This window comes from Carcharhinus amblyrhynchos, chromosome 3, assembly GCF_965287045.1.
Source record: "Carcharhinus amblyrhynchos chromosome 3, sCarAmb.v2.hapA, whole genome shotgun sequence".
Classification (NCBI taxonomy): domain Eukaryota; kingdom Metazoa; phylum Chordata; class Chondrichthyes; order Carcharhiniformes; family Carcharhinidae; genus Carcharhinus; species Carcharhinus amblyrhynchos.
Window position 1 is genome coordinate 133,826,387 of NC_137326.1, and position 17,521 is coordinate 133,843,907.

Consider the following 17,521-nt stretch of genomic DNA (forward strand, 5'->3'; position numbering starts at 1 on the left):
AACATTCATGATCTGACCCTAACTGCTCCATCAAAACTGTTAATTTTTTTAGAATATTGTATCTTATTCCTCTGCTCCAGTGGAAATATGATGTGGATGTGCCGGCGTTGGACTGGGGTAAACACAGTAAAAAGTCTGACAACACCAGGTTTTAGTCCAACCAATTTGGTTGGACTAAAACCTGGTGTTATCAGACTTTTTCCAGTGGAAATAGCCCATCGTTTGCAAGTCTTTCCTCACAAATACAACTTTTCATTCCAAATATCATCCAGTGAATTTATGCTGTATAATCTCTCTGACTTTAATGGCCTTTTCAATAATGTGGTAGTGGCAGACTGACCATTGCATATTCAAAGTAGCTAGTACACTGCAAGCTATCCTGCATAATTGTTTCAGAACACTGACTGCAAATGAAGGACAGTAAAAAGTCTGACAACACCAGGTTTTAGTCCAACCTATTTATTTGACAATATACTCACTAGCTTTCGGGGTTACCCCCTTCGTCACCTGAAAGCTAGTGAGTATATTATCAAATAAATAGGTTGGACTAAAACCTGGTGTTGTCAGACTTTTTACTGTGTTTACGCCAGTCCAACGCCGGCATACCCACATCATGCAAATGAAGGCACAGTGGTTAGCACTGTTGCCTCACAGTGGCTTTGGGGAACTGTGTGGAGTTTGCACATTCTCCCATGGGTTTCTTCAGGGTGCTCAGGTTTCCTCCCACAGTCCAAAGATGTGCAGGTTACATTGGTTAGCCATGCTAAGTTAACCCTATTGTCCAGGAGATTCACAGGGTAAACATGAGGGGTTATGGGAATACAGTGGGATTGTAGTCGGTGCAGACTCGATAGGTCAAATGATCGCCTTCTGCACTGTGGGAATTCTATGATTCAAACATTCAGTATGCTTGGTTCCATTGGTCAGAACACTGAATACAGGGGCTGGGACGTCTAGTTGAAGTTGTACATTGAAGTTGAAGTTGGGCATTGGTGAGGCCGCAGCTGGAGTACTGTGTGCAGTTTTGGGCGCCGCACCTGCGCAAGGATATTTTGGCCCTGGAGGGAGTGCAGAGGAGGTTTACTAGGCTGATACCGGAGTTGAGGGGATTGAGCTATGAGGAGAGGCTGAATAAACTAGGCTTGTACTCGTTAGAGTTTAGAAGAATGAGGGGAGATCTCATTGAGACGTATAAGATGATGAATGGGATGGATAGGATAGAGGTGGAGAGACTCTTCCCGCTCAAAAAAGACAGTAGGACTAGGGGGCACAGCCTCAAGATAAAGGGGAGGCGGTTTAGAACGGAGTTGAGGAGGAACTTCTTCACTCAAAGGGTGGTGAATCTCTGGAATTCTCTGCCCGTTGAAGTGGTGGAGGCTGCCTCGCTAAATATTTTTAAGAAGCGGGTTGATGGGTTCTTGATAAGAGAGGGGATTAAGGGTTATGGGGAGAGGGCGGGAAAGTGGAACTGAGCCACAACAGATCAGCCATGATCTTATTGAATGGCGGGGCAGGCTCAAAGGGCTAGATGGCCTACTCCTGCTCCTATTTCTTATGTTCTTATGTTCTTATGTACAAGACATTGACAAGGCCACACTTTGAATACTGTACACAGTTCTGGTCACCCTATTATAGAAAGGATATTATTAAACTAGAAAGAGTGCAGAAAAGATTTACTCGGATGGTACGGGGATTTGATGGTTTGAGATATAAGGAGAGGCTGGATAGTTTGCGACTTTTTTCTCTGCAGGCTGAGGGGTGATCTTATCGAGGTCTATAAAACAATGAAGGGCATTCTAGACTAGATCTAGACTCCCCTACCTTTTAGATTCCCAAAGGTAGGAGAGTCTAAAACTAGAGGGCATAGGTTTAAAGTGACAGGGGAGACACACAAAAGGGTCCTGAGGGGCAATTTTTTCACACAGAGGGTGGTGAGTGGCTGGAATAAGCTGCCAGAGGTGCGTATAATTCTGGTCTTTTAAAAAGCATTCAGACAGTTACATGGGTAAAATGAGTATAGAGAGACATGGGCCAAAAAAAGGCAATTGGGATTAGCTTAGGAGTTTAAAAAAAAGGCAGCATAGACAAGTTGGGCCGAAGGGCCTGTTTCCACGCTGTAAACCTCTATGACACTAAACATACATCATACGGCTGATGAAATTATAATTCTTAGAGTCATAGTTGAGATGTGAAGGAAAATATACATATATTCATCAGCTGGACTGCTTTATATAAAGCAATTTTTTTGTGCTTTTCAAAAGGGACAAATGCTGAACTGACAAGATGGCTCCAGTTGGTAACTTGCTGATTTCCATAAATTTCAAAATTAACAAAGGCTAGCACTTCAAACGTCTGGAATATAACACTCCTTGCATAGCACAAACATAGCACAACCCAGCCAACACATTGGTCCACAGACGACCACTCTGCTCTAGCCAACTTCAAACAAAGACAAACCCTGGATAAAAGCAAATTACTGTGGATGCTGGAATCTGAAACCAAAAGAGAAAGCGCTGGAAAATCTCAGCAGGTCTGGCAGCATCTGTCAGGAGAGAAGAGAGTTGACATTTCAAGTCCAGGCGACCCTTTGTCAAAGCTGGTCTGCTCCAGTCACCTTCAAACAAAGACAAACCTTCGCAGATTTTAATCTCCAAAACTGGTGATAATAGCCTGAGCATTAAATGTTCTAACACAATGGTTTCAACACATCAGCCTCGTTTAACAACTTTAAATCAACATCACTTGACTGAGACTTGGGCTGGCTAACTTCCTCTAACTTTGCAGCCTTAGGAACTTATGGACTGTTACTGTTTTGACCTCTGCTTGAGCAGAACTCCAGTCAAATCTGTGCTGATGACCATCAAGCTGGTGGTAGCAGAAAGACCTCCATCCTTCATCAAAAACTGCTAGAATCTGGAACTTATGCCTCCATTCTAACTTACGCATCATGCCTTCCCCCATTGTGGAAGTCTAGCTCTGGAAAGATGGATCATCCTATAGTCAGTCATTTGGTAGTGTGTAATGAGGTAGGTTTAATAAACAATCACAGACTAAAAGATCCCAGAGGAAGCAGTGATCCCCGAGGAAACATGGTAGAATCAGTTTGAGTGTGGGAAACTTGGGTCAGAAATAATTGTGCTACATTTAAATAAGGATAACTATACAGGAATAAGGGCAGAATTGGTTGGAAAGGACTGGAAAGGAGTTTAGCAAGATTAATCAGCAATGGCAGACATTTTTGAAAATAGTTCATGATTCACAACAAAAATATACCCAAGTGAGAAAGAAGGATTCAAAGATGGGGATAAGTCAACAATGGTTAACCATGGAAGTTAAAAGACAGTATTATACTGAAAGAAAATACATATAACATAGCAAGATTAGTGGTAAACCAGAGAATTGGGAAAGTTTTAAATACAACAAAAGATGATCCAAAAAAAAAGAAACTATAAGGGTAAACTAACAGGTAATATAAAACACAGACAGCTAGGGCTTCTTTAAATATATAAAAAGGAAGACAGAGGCCAAATAGAACACAGGCTCCAAAGTGAACACATGCCCCTAATCCTTATCCCCATTAATCGTGCAAGTGCAAAAGGAGTGGACGTTGCAAAATCTCTCTCATGTGTGTGTAAAAGTAAACCCACACTTTATTTAATCTTACCTTGAGTTTGCTCTGCAAGGTAATAATAGAAGATTAAAACACTCCACATTTGAGGATTGGGAAAAATCTGCCACCGTTTGTGAAGGGGGAGACCAGGAAAAGACAACTATTCAGGGGCAGGTAGAGTGAGGAAATCAGGGTTATTTAAATTGACCTCAGAATGGCACCAACAGTGAGATGGAGTTTGAGAATCTGTATTATCTCATCTGCAGCAAAGCCAAAATTACCTCAAGTTACTTGTGGCTCTCACTTTACCCGCAAATCATTAACTCAGAGTCATAGAGGTTTACAGTATGGAAATAGGCCCTTCAGCCCAAACCATCCATGCCGCCCATTTTTTTAAAACCGCTAAGCTAATCCCAATTGCCCGCATTTGGCCCATATCCTCTATACCCATCATACCCATGTAACTATCTAAATGTTTTTTAAAGATAAAATTGTACCCACCTCTACTACTACCCCTGGCAGCTTGTTCCAGCTTGTTAGTTCTTTAAAATTTGAAAAAATCATTAAGAATTCATCTCTGCACTGGTTCAGATGAGTGATCAAAAATACTTTTAAATAAACATTGACATTTTAGCAATGCTGAAACTGTTACCATAAAAGTTGTAGCATATTTCCCACTGCTTAACATTTGTAAAGCTAAATGGCTTTTGTGCTTTGAAATTCTCATAACAATCCCTTTCATAGATATAATACTTCCATTACTACTAAATATCTCATTTCATTTTACACAGAAAACAATAAATTTTGCTTTTATCGGAAAAATTTAACTCCTTCACGGAAAGCTACCTTTTACCTGATATAACACTGACTGGAAAGCACTGGTGACGACAGCAGTGGAAAAAATGATCAACAGCCCTGAAATAAAACCGCTGTGATAAGCACTCAATTGAACCAATATAGGACAAAAAAAAAGTTGAATTCATATTCGTTAGCATAAACGCAAACTATATTTAACCCATTTCTTGTGTGGTACAGTAGGACCAATGATTAACACTTAAAATATTATTCCATCATTTTACCTGTAACATTCTTTTGGCCTCATGCGTATTCTCCTGCCCCATTCTTTTTCCTCAACCATCTAGGTCCCATTCTCTGGAACATCTTCAACTCCCTCTTTTAAGACTCTCCTTGAAACTTGTGTCTTTATGTTAGATATTCTTTGTTGCTCCCAATTGAAATTCCATTTCAAACACAACAGATGTGTGTTTGCTTTATAAAATGTATGGCAGCTGCATACAACTTTTACTGATGTAACAAAAGACAGAAATTTGAACCTCTCTAGCTTAGACAAATTATTTGTTTTCAACTTTAAAGATGAACTAAGCCTTCAGCACTCAAACTGTTCAGCTAGTACTGTGCATAAGGACAAGATTGGTTCTTGTTTTGATCCCTGCTTTGTGGTGATTTTGCACGTCTCAACAAGAGTTGCTACAACTAGCCTCAGTTTCCCAGGCAATTAATATCCAGTAACCAATGTGGCAAGTGCATACATACATATACCCTGTAAGAAAAATCATTCGACTCAGGTATAGAAACAGAAAATGCTGGAAAATTTCAGATCTGGCACCATCCGTTGAGAGAGAAACAGAGTTAAAGTTCCAGGTCTGTATGACTCTTCAAAGCTGGAGAGAAGTAGAAATGTGGTAGAAATAGGGCAGATGGAGCAAAATAGGTCAGCGTTAGGTGGAAGCTCAGGAGGGATTTGACAGAGATTTCATGGACACAAGACAAAGGGAGTGGTAATTATTGTATTAAAGACAAAGGCAAGTGCTAACAGTGACATAAAGGTAAGATAGCAGAATGTATTCATTGCAGCATTCCCTGAAAGCAAAGTAGAAGAACAAGTTATAAACTGGTCCTCATGGGGGGAGGGGTTTGGTGAAAAATATACATCAAAATAGAGGACAGAGTTCATGGTCTGAAATTATCAAACTCAATGTTAAGTCCAGAAAGTTGTAAAACACCTAATCAGAAGATGAAATGCTATTCCTCTACTATGTATTGGGCTTCACTGGCACATTGTAATTGGCTAAGGACAAGAGAGTAACATTGTAAATTGAAATGGATACCAGGATGTGGGGAATCATACTTGTGGACTGAGCATAGGTTTTCCGCAAAGCGGTCAGCTAATCTGCATTTACTCTCCTCACTGTAGTCAATTAAATTGAAAAGTGAATCATTGCTTCAACTGGAAGAAGTGTTTGAGGCTTTGGACGGCATGGGGCAGGTGTTACACTTCCTAAGATTATAGGTGTTTTGAGAAGGGAAGGTGTTGGGTGTGATGGAGGAACGGACCAAGGTGTCACAGAAGAAATATCCCTACGGAATGCTGACAGGGGAGGTGAGGAGAAGATGTGTTTGGTGGTGGCATCATGCTGGAATTGCAGAAATGGCAAAGGATGACCCTTTGATTGTGGAGGCTGGCGGAGTGAAAAGCGAAAGTATGGGGAACCCTATCATAGTTCCGGGAGGGAGGGAGGGGAAGGGGGTGAGGGCAGATACGCCATTTTGGAAGGTAGCATCAGAACAGATGCAACAGAGGCAGCGAAACTAGAAAAGTGGGATGCTGTCTTCACAGGAAACAGGGTTTGAGGAAGAGTAGCCAAAGTAGTCATGGGCATTGGTGGACTTATAATGAATATTGGTAGATGTCTATCACCAGAAATGAAAAAAAGTGTCAGAATCTGACCGTGTGAAGGTGAGAGAGGTGGAAATTGGAAGCAAGATGGATAAATTTTTCCAGGTCCAGACAAGAGCATGAAGTGGCACCAATATAGTCATCCATGCACCAGAAAAAGAATTTTGGGAGGAGGAATAGGACTGAAACAAGAAATATTCCACATACCTCACAAAAAGGCAGAAATAACAAGGACCCACGCAGGTACCCATAGCCACATCTTTTATTTGGAAGAAGTGAGACAATTTAAAGGAGGAATCTTTCAATGAGAGAACAAGTCTAGCCAGGCAAAGGAGGACGGTGGTAGATGGGAAGTGCTCGAGTCTCTTTTCAAGGAAGAAGCAGAGAGCGTTTGTACCGTCCTGGTGAGGAATGGGGGAATACCGGCATCTCCACACTGAAGTACAGGGGTGCAGAGGGATTGGACATCCATACTGAAGAAGCAATGGTTAGGGCCAGGAAACTGGAAATTGTTAAACTGACATCAGAGGAATCATGAATGAGGGCAGTTTAGGCTCAGAAATGTTCAGTATAGTCAACTTGTCTGCTAATAACTTGCTGTTCCAATACAAGTATGAAGAATGACCATTTTGGCAAGGTACCACATATCAAAGACCGCCAATGGAATTTGAATACGAGTCAGCATCTTGAAATAGAAGGGAGAGGAATTTGAAAAATGGGAAAAATTAAATCCTGGTGTTTAGAAGTCTAACATCCCAAACTGTTTTATCAAAATTCACACTTAGAAAGTTAATAAAAAAGACAATTAATCGGATGGTGAAAATGAACTGAAAGTTTGACCAGCTGTGGTGATTTCTTAAGGTCAAAGCAGCATTCAATTAAATTAGGAAACAAAAGGCTCACAGAAATTTGGAATTCTCCTCCACAAAAAAAATGATGGCCAATTCTACATTCAAATCTGAGATCGACATATTCTTATTCGCCAATGGGTATCAGAGGATAAGGGCAATGGCAAGTATATGGAGTTAAAACACAGATCAACCATGATCACACTGAATAGAGGGATAGGCTCAAGGGACTAATCAGCTTACTCCTATTCCTATGTTCCTATAGTCATACTCCATGAAGGCCCCACACTCTCAACCTCTCCAGAGTTGTGGTGATCCTCAGGTTAAAATCGCAACCTCAAAAGGAGAGTCTTCTGGGACTATGGCGACTTCACTTTTATAGTCATACTTGCAAACCCTACAGTGCTGAAGCAGACCGTTTGGCCCATCAAGTCTCCACCGACTCTCCTATAGAGCATCCCACTCATCCCACAACCCCACATACTTACCTCACTAATCTACACATCTTGGAACACTAAGGAGCAATATAGCATGACCAATCAACCTAACTTGCACATGTTTGGACTCTGGGAGGAAACCAGAACACCCGAAGAAAACCCACGCAGACACAGGCAGATAATGCAAACTCCACACAGTCATCCAAAGCCAGAATCAAACCTGGATCTCTGGCGCTGTGAGGAAGCAATGCTAATCACTGTGCCATCCCACTGGGGGCTAGTGAAAAAGAATAGTTACTGGGAGCATGTTAAAAAGAAATACTTGAATTTGTAACTGAGTATTCATGACCATAGCATGCCAAAGCACTTACAGCCAAAGTCCTTTTGAAATGTAGGATAATAATTAGGAAACTCCGCAGTAAATTGGCATACAACAAGCTTCCACTAACAGCGATGTGATAATGAGCAGATAAACTGTTTTTTGACACTGAAGGATAAACATTGCTCTGGCTACCAAAATTGCTTCCCTGTTCTTCCGCACAAAAGTTCTGTGGGTGCTCCAGCATTACACTGAGTGTCAGCCTTGATTTTTGTGCTCAACTCTAGAGTTGACTTGGATCCCTAACCTTCTAGCTAAGGGGTGATGGAAAGGATTTCATTGGGATTCCTTCTGCTGTAAGTTTGAACTTCAGGGTGATCCTAACTTATTAGGATTTCTCCACAATTTCCTCTTTTTATGCAATTAAAATGTGTATCTCCATTATATTTGTTAGCTCAATGGTGCGGTACTGTAGTGCAGGCATCAAAATGGGTACTGAATAATTACATGCTTCTCTTCAAGTTACTTTGTGGTCACAATTTTCAAAGTCATGGCACAACAATAAAAAGCTGGGTTACTTCAAGAAAAATGTTGCTGCAGTATAAATAACATAGTGGAAAAATCAGAATTCTAAAAACAATTATATAGAATCAGAATCCTACAGCACAGAAAGAGGCCATTCGGCCCAACAAGTCTGCACCAACCACAATCCCACCTAGGCCCTATCCCATATCGCTACATATTTACCCATTAGTCCCTCTAACCTTCGCATCCCAGAACACTAAGGGGCAATTTAGAATGGCCAACCAACATAGCCCACACATCTTTGGACAGTGGGAGGAAAACAGAGTACCCAGTGGAAACCCATGCAGACACAAGGAGAAAATGCAAACTCCACACAAACAGTAACCTGAGCTGGAATTCAAACCAGGTCAAACCTGGCTCCCTGGTGCTGAGGAAGCAGTGCTAATCATTGTGCCACCCCACTGTGGGCTAGTAAAAAAAAATATTGGGAGCATGTTAAAAAGAGAAATATTTGAATCTATAACTGTGTATTCATGACCATAGCATGCCAAAGCACTTTACAGCCGAAGTTTCTTTTGAAGTGAATTACAGTATCTTCAGCCAGAACTATAAAAGCACACACAAAAATGATTTTTTCTGACCTAAAGTTTTGAAAAGTGCTATGTAGATACAAATTATTTCTTAGAATGAAGCCCAAAATTTGTTCAAGTCAAACAAATAAAACTGGATTTCAATGTAATTGCAGAATACTTAAGAAATTCTAATGAAAAGCAAAAGCCTGAGAAGGCTATTGTTGAAAAAAGCATGAACGGATCATACCCTACATTGGACAGTACTACTCATCTCTCACAGACTCCTACAATGCAGAAGGAAGCCATTCGGCCCATCGAGCCTACACAATCGCCAAAATCCCATGCATTTTCCTTAGCTAGTCCCTCTGACACTAAGGGGCAAATAAGCATGGCCAACCCACCTAACCCTTTGGTCTGTGGGAGGAAACTGGAGCACCCAGGGGAAAGCCACACAGACACAAGGAGAATATGCAAACTCCACACAGAGTGACCCAAGCTCGGAAATCGACATGACTGCCAATCTTTCAGTGATCTATTAGTTAGTCACCTACTCCAGATACAAATTACCATGGGATGGGGAGGGGAAGGGAAACACTTGATACAATCCCCTTTTATGAGCTGGAAATGCCAGTGATGTCAGCAGAGCCTGTATAGGCAGGGCGGAGAGGACAGGTTTCAGGTAGGAGTGGGAAAGGACAGTTATGACTCACACAGTTCCAAGTAAAAGAAAAAAAATGTGGTTGTCACAGCCCTAACCACTGGATTCACATCAGGCCCACAGAGATTACTTATTGACACTTGTGCTTCCTGTTCTTTCGTATCGTCAACCACAAGAACTTCGTGACACACTTAAAATACCTTCTAAAACAAAATTACGGTATCTTCAGCCAGAACTATAAAAGCACCCACAAACGTTTTTTCCTGACCTAAAGTTTTGAGAAGTGCTATATAAATACAAATTACTTCTTAGAATGAAGTTCAAAATTAATTGACAGCATCTCTGCAGAAAATATAGCCCATGTTGAGTCATGACAAAGGGTCATCCTGACTCGAAACATTGGCTCTATTCATAGATGCAGTCAGACCTGAGATTTTCCAGCATTTTCAGTTTTTGTTTCAGATCTCAGGATTCATAGTATTTTGCCTTTATCCAAAATTAATTAAATTTGCTCGATCATCACCCATTCATCTGCGCCTCCCCCCCTCCCCCCTCCCCCCCAACCCCCCACACCGCACTGTGTAAAATTAAACAGCTCCATTAATTTCACTAGGTCTGCGCTTCTCAAACAAGAAAAAGTATGTATTTTCATAAAATTTACAAATGGCAATTATCTATTAAAAAAAGAAAAACTTAATCTTTCATGATCATCAGATGTCTCAAAGCACTTTACATATACTTTTACTTTTGATGTGTAGACACTGAAGTAATTTAGAAAATATAACAGACAATTTACCCACAGCAAGCTCTCACAACAGTAATGTGACAATGGCCACATAACCTGTGCGATGTGGATTGAGGGATAATAAGTATTGACCACAACATCAGCAACAACTCTCACATTCTTCTTTGAAATAATGCCATATGGTTGTTTACATCCATCAAAGGGGTCAGACAGAACCTTTGTTTAATGTCTTATTCAAAAGACAATACCTCTGACAGCACAGCATTCTCTCATTACTGCACTGGAATGTCAAATTTGACTTTTGAGCTCAAGTCTTTGGAGTGAAACTTAAAAAAACCACAACTTTCTGATTTGGAGACACGAGTGCAGCCCAATGAGTCATGTCTGTCACACATCTGGTCATGGAGGCCAACTACAAACATGCTCAAAATTATAGCTGTAACTTTACAGTTTACAAGAACCAAGCATTCATATTACCAGTAGGCACCACACACTCTGTCCCCATTTCCTCCTCCAAGATTGCAGTTCATTAAATGTAGCGAAATTGTTAATTTTATAGTAACTATCAGGAAAATAAAGAAATGCTATACTTAATGCTGTGGCCAAAGGTTGTGCCTTTCCTAAGTGCTTTGTTCCCCAACTTACCTGACAATCCACTACCCACAACCTATCCTGAACAATGTCTTGCTCCTTCATCAGCATTATCCTTTCTGACCTAGATTGGCTCTCCATCTTCAAATGCAGAGACACTTTCAATGTGTCATGATCTCTGCACCAAGGACCTGATCAGCAACATAATTCCACTAAATTGTAAAAACAGTAGTTTAATTTTTTGTTCTTCCCTGCATAGTCTTTTCCTTCCTATATCTGTAACTTTCACCTGTATATTCTAGTATGCATCCTCCACTCTTAGAAAGAAGGACTCCTTTTCATTCCTCCTCTCTTTCCCACCACTGGTGGCTGTACTGCCAGGCACATAGGTCCTATGCTGTTTTTATATTATCAGGTCACAGCAGAGTGGCTCATGCATACCATTCTTAATGCAGTTGCTAACATAACAATCTAAAATATAAATTCTTGTATTTAGATAGTGCACACAGCAGTTGCAACTATCCACCTACAAAGTACTCAGGCCACGATATCCGTATTTGGGCAGCAGAGCATGGACAAAAGCCATCACACTTAACCACTGAGTGCGTCTACATGTTGATATAAAGGCATCATGATAAAAAGGCTGGACTTCACCTGAAACAATGCATTTATTGAAACCATATGGTACAACAACAGTTGGGAAAGCCTAGCAAAAACTAGCCCTCCCAACTACCAATTTTAGATGTACCAGTTGGTAGTCCTAGGCTTGCCTTGACAAATAGACAATGCTGAAAGAAAAATGTGTCACACAATCACATTTTCAAGATTTGTAATATCAGTACATCAAATATCATTCAAATGCTTATAGTGGAATACAAAGCCTGAACAGAAACAAATAATCCAACTCAGAACAAATCCCAAACATAAAGTTTGACTCAGCAGTTTGACTCCAGCAGGCCCGACCTGTAAGGCAAAGGTCACTAAAGGCCAAAACAACATTTTTCACTTTGCAGATGGAAGTATGTAAGATTTTTAATCAGCATCTTTCAGACAAACAACTCTTAAGGGCAAGTATAATTTTCTACATTGCCTCAATGCTTTGTTCTTGTCCTAACATTTAGCTACCAGCTACTGGATTTGAAAACAGCTGACATATTCAGGCTTTGATTGGCACAGAGCTTGAGTGTTACATAGCAAATACAGCATAAAACATACAATTGCTGTCAACATTAGCCCAGTTCAGAAGTTTATGGAGCCAGTCATCACAATCTAAAATTTAAACATTCCCTCCATTTCTCAGTGCCAAAGCCATTCCCCAGAATATCTCTTACCAAATCGATCCAAGGGAAAATCAGCCTTAAAATTCACTGAAACCAGAATCACCAATGAAGTCCCGTTCTTTCCAAACCAAAAAAAAGTTCAGCTTACACTGCAAGGACATTAGTCAAAAGCAGGTTACTTCAATCTAAGCTTCTTATACCAGTTGACAATAACTGAATAACCATTTCTTGTTCACATGGTTAACTACACACAATTTAACAGCTGGAATATCTCCACAAAAGGTGATGAAATTCAGTCCATCTCGGTACAATTTTCATAAGTTATGATTTGATGAGAAAAATAGATAATAAAATTATACTTTATTCTGGCACCAGTGATCAAGATTATATTGCACACATAATCCTTACACTCAATTATGTTTCACCATGTCCAATGGTGCCATACACCATATACAAGAACTAACAGCCTCAAATCTAGCTCCAAAATCTATTCCCCAACATCAGCAATGTTTTATTTTAGTAACATTCTACACTACCCTAATATGCCTCAAGCCCAACATGGCATCGGCAGCTACCACAGAGTGACTTTTGTTTCGTATTTCCCAAACCAGTAGTTGTACTGCCAGAATGAGATTGTCAGAGCACTGACTGGCAAAGAGTCATCCAGACTTAAAACATTAGCTCTGGTCTCTCTCCACAGATGCTGTCAGACCTGCTGAGATTTTCCAGCAGTGTGTTTTACAGGGCCAAATTAGGGCCAGTTTTGTTTCAAAGTTCAGCTCATAAAACCAGTTTGAGACTATCCAAGCTCTTCTCAGTCACAGTTAGGCAGTAAATCTTGTCCCATCCATCTGGGCTGAATTTTAACTTGGTCTGAGTTAAAATTAAAGCGTCCAAAGGTACCATCAGGTTCACACAGTGCAGATTTATGTCATCTTAAGAAAAAGGGAACAATTTAAGTTGATACAGCCTCGCTTCACAGTATCAAGCCATCCCAAAGCATTATGTTTCACCATGTCTAGCGGTAATAATTCATATTAAAGCATAAGAAACTGCACAAACAGTAACGAAATTCATGTTAGATAACCTCTTCAATGATGTTGGTTAAGAGATAAACATTGACCAGGAAATACTTGCTCATTATAACCTGTATCATTAGCAAATTTAGCCTTCAAATCAATTTTGGAACTTACCTTAGCAAGCATTCGTTTTCGCTGGTTATTGATGTTGAATCTCTCTTTCATTTCTTCCAGATATTGCTGCAGGAACTTTTCATCAGATGTTTCTGCATATTTACGGCTCAGCTGCACATAGCAGCGCCATTTAGCTGAATCAAAGCCCCAGTGGCAGGTTCTCTTGTCTGGCGACCTGTGCGAATGCAGCACAAACTTCTGGGGAGAAAACATCATGTGGCAGTCCAAGCACTGAATGCAGGCAGCATCAGGGTGATTGTAAGACTGCGGCACAAACAGGCCCTGACATTTCCCAAGACACCAATGTTCCACCTCAAAGCTGGAACCAGTGCTCTGGGAAAGGTATGTTTTGCCAGGGAGTTTGTTGGCATCTGGAGGCAGGATGCCTGGATGAACCAAGGCATTACATAACCTCTGAGCATCAGTCTGGGTTATAAGTCCACAAGAGGGAGCATTGAACGGCAAGATGCCTAAGACCTTGAGGATTTGTAGCTGTTCTGCTGTACATCTTGAGCAGTAAATATACAATTCGTCACAGACAGTGTTGATCTGTTGAAGTGAGAAATCTCGAAGCACTGAATTTAGGACCTGTGGCAAACACAGCCTCTTTTCCCCACCAACCATGAAGCATGAAATGGTCTCTCCCTCCAGTAAAGTGTGCGTGAGCTCAGTTGAACTGTCTGAGGGTATAAGCAGTGGTCCTGGCAGCACAGGGGGTGATGCCATGGGTACAAGCCCTCCTGGTGACATACATTCTTGGGTACAACGGGCTGAGAATGCTGCTGGCCCACCCAGTGAGCTCTGACTGCTCAAGTGAAATTGTGCCAACGTGTGTTTGAGGGCAGGGTTAAGGTCCAATGGACGAACTCCTGACATCAGACAAGCTTTGGATACACCTATGTCTGTGTGCACTGTCTCCTCCAGTCCAAGGCCATGCCCACTTTCCTGTTTTACTCCTGGGGTTTTGAGCACATTTGTAATTCTATCAAAATCCTTTCCTGCATTGCTTCTTTCTCCCATTCCATCGCATATTGGCTCTTTTTTCACCATTACTTCACCCAAGCTTACTCCATCCATCACTCTCAAAGCTCTTTGTACACTTGCCATCATCGCTGGGAAAACTGCCAGATGATTTTTTTTTGCAGTACAATTTTAGATTAAATGACTTTCTCCTAAAAAATCACCACGGAATGGTCGTCTTCGTGCATTTCAACACATTCTGATCACATACCACTGACAAACAGCAGAACGCTACGAAGAAGTCTCTGTATCACCAAGCTACTTAAGGCAAAAGACGAGGTTTTGATTGCTTCCACATTTATAGTTCTCTGTCGAATTAATCCCACGTACACAGCGTCGATTTGTGCAGTCCCATTTCCTTGCCAATATTCAGACGAGTACCAAGACCACACAGGCACACACTATCTGCTCGGCAGGTGGCGAACCAACAACCTCTCCTTATTTGAAATTCCTCAGCACTGATTTGATCGTTCGCCAGATGGGGAGGAAATACACCTTTCTAACCAGAAAGCACTTGGATCCGGACCACCATTTCACGTGGGGTGGGGGGGGATGTGCCAAAATGCACGGCGAACCGTCCTCACTCCTGCCCTCTTCGATTTAAATCTTCCTTTCTCGTTTCTGGCGGCTGGCGCGTCAATACATGTCCAATCCGAGGCACACGTCTGATGCGGCTCCTCACTTTGGGAAGAGTGTGGGTGTCAGAGAGAGAGAGAACAGGAGCCACTGCTGCACTTTCCTCCACAGAACGACGACAACGACGATTTTTCTGTCTGCCTCCTCTGCTGCATCAATGTGTGGGAGTGCCTGCCGACCGACCGAAACCTTGCCCCAACCCCCACTGAGTCAGTCCGGGCTGCTGATAATGACGGTGGCGTTTTCTCCTCCACAGACAGACAGAGAGAGAGAGAGAGAGAGCAGCTTGTCAATCGCAGTGAGGAGGAGGAGGAGGAGGGAGGAGGAGGGGGAAGTGCTGGTGACTGAGGGCTGACAGATCCCACACTCCGGGGCCGGCTCCTAGTTTAATTTCTCCCCTCTCTGGAGATCTGAGGTATATACTATATATATAAAAGAAAATAAGGGTTGTAAAGTCCCGGCGGCGGCTGGTTGGTGTTGGCTGACAGGCTGGAGGGGGAGGGGGAGGAGGAGGAGGAGGGGGGGGGGGTTGCTGGATTGTCCCAGGGAGAGTAGGGGGGACGGGGCTGGGGGTGAACCTGTCAACACTCGAGCCTGACCAGGCAGCCCCACACTCCGGCGGCCTCTCCTCCACCTCACACACACACACACACACACACACGGGCTTTTCCTTAATGAGCACTCTTCCTCCTCTCTCCGGATCCTCTGAGTCTTTTCACAATGGTGGGCCCGCCGGCTGTGTGACACAGACTGACTGTCTGTCTGTCTGTCTGTCTCCTCAGCGGCTCGCTCTCTTGTCTCTTGCTCCCTCCAGCCGCCGCCGCCGCCGCCGTGCGCTGACACCGATGACGTCACCGCCACACAGAAAGCGCTGACGTCAGCGCCGCCCACGCAGAAAACGCCGACGTCACGCGGCGAGACGGAGCGCTGACTCACAGGCGCCGCTCCTGTCACGTGACCACCCCCCTTCTCTGTCTCCTCCCTCCCTTCCCACACACGCACCAACTCACACGTTAAAGGGACACTCACAATAAGGGATTGCAGGGAGTGGGGCAAGGTTGATATCACTGGGCTGACAATCTCCAGGCTTGACCTAATATGAATTCATAGAACACCCCCTTGCAGTTTAAAGTGTATTTATTAGTGTCACAAGCAGGCTTACATTCACACCGCAATGAAGTTACTGTGAAAATCCCCTAGTCCGCCACACTCCAGAAGTAAGAACATGGGTGGGGGGGGGAGCGGTGCTTTGGGACATTCTTTCGGGTCGAACCAAGTAAACAAACTCAAATTACCTTAAGACAAAGAAAAAGGGGGAGGCTCCCCAAAAGGAGGGGTAACAGCCCGAACAGAAACAAAAAGTACAAAGGAAACTTAAGACACGTCAAATCAAAACGTGATTGTCGGGGTCTATGACGCGCCTCAGTCCCTGCGGTGCCCAACGGGCGCGGAAGGCGTCGACTGTGCCTGTGGACACCGCGTCCTCCCTCTCCAGGGACACCCAGCCGCGAACGTAGCCACTGTAGAGGGCCAGACAGTCGGGACGGACGGCCCCCCCAAGAACATAGGAATTAAGAGCAGAATTAGACAAATTCGGCCCTTCGAGCCTGCTCCGCCACTCACTCACATCATGGCTGATCTCTTCCTCCTCTCAAATTCATGTCCTCACCGGTTTGCCACATCCCTTTAACCAATTTTTAAAAATCAGATATATATCTCCTTGTTGAAACCATTCAACAAGGCTCTATGGGGCAGTGGGTTCCAGAGATTCACCACCCTCTGCGAGAAGTAGTCTCTCCTCATCTCAGTTTTAAATCTACTGCCTCTCAATCCATACCTGTGACTTCTTGTTCTAGATTGCCCCATAAGAGGAAACATTTGGTTTATGTTTACTTTATCAGTTCCTTGTAGTGTTTTATATACCTCAATCAGATCCCCTCTCAGCCTTCTAAACGCCAGTGAGTGTAAGCCCAAACAGTTTATTCTCTTCTCATAGGTCAACCCGCTCATCTCCGGAATCAATCTGGTGAACCTCCTCTGAACTGCCTCCAATGGTACCGCATCCTTCCTCAAATAAGGAAACTAAAACTGGGCACAATACTCCAGATGTGGTCTCACCAACACCCTAAACAATTGTAACAACACTTCGCTATTATTACACTCCATTTGGCCCACCAAGTCTACACTGACCCACTTTTTTACCTTAACCATCCTGGTAACCTCGCGTCTTTACCCCATTAATTTACACATCTTGGGACACTTAAGGGGCAATTTAGCACAGCCAATCCACCTAACATGTACATCTTTGGACAACAAAAAATGCTGGCCTTGCCAGTAATGGTCACATCCCCTTAAGGAATAAAATATCGTATCCTGCATCACCTCAGAA

The 17,521-nt window shown here is 42.7% G+C and overlaps 1 protein-coding gene across 2 annotated transcripts in view; it reads right to left on the reverse strand.

The window, feature by feature from the left end:
• Positions 1–15,587, reverse strand: part of LOC145341147 (ski-like protein) — a 68,882-nt gene extending 53,295 nt beyond the window's left edge. For both annotated transcript variants that reach the window (XM_080186040.1, XM_080186039.1), the window contains exon 1: positions 13,477–15,587. In XM_080186040.1, the coding sequence (XP_080042166.1) occupies positions 13,477–14,586 (1,110 nt within the window). In that variant the 5' untranslated portion in view covers positions 14,587–15,587. The remainder of the gene's footprint in view (positions 1–13,476) is intronic.
• Between the last annotated feature and the right edge of the window lie 1,934 nt (positions 15,588–17,521).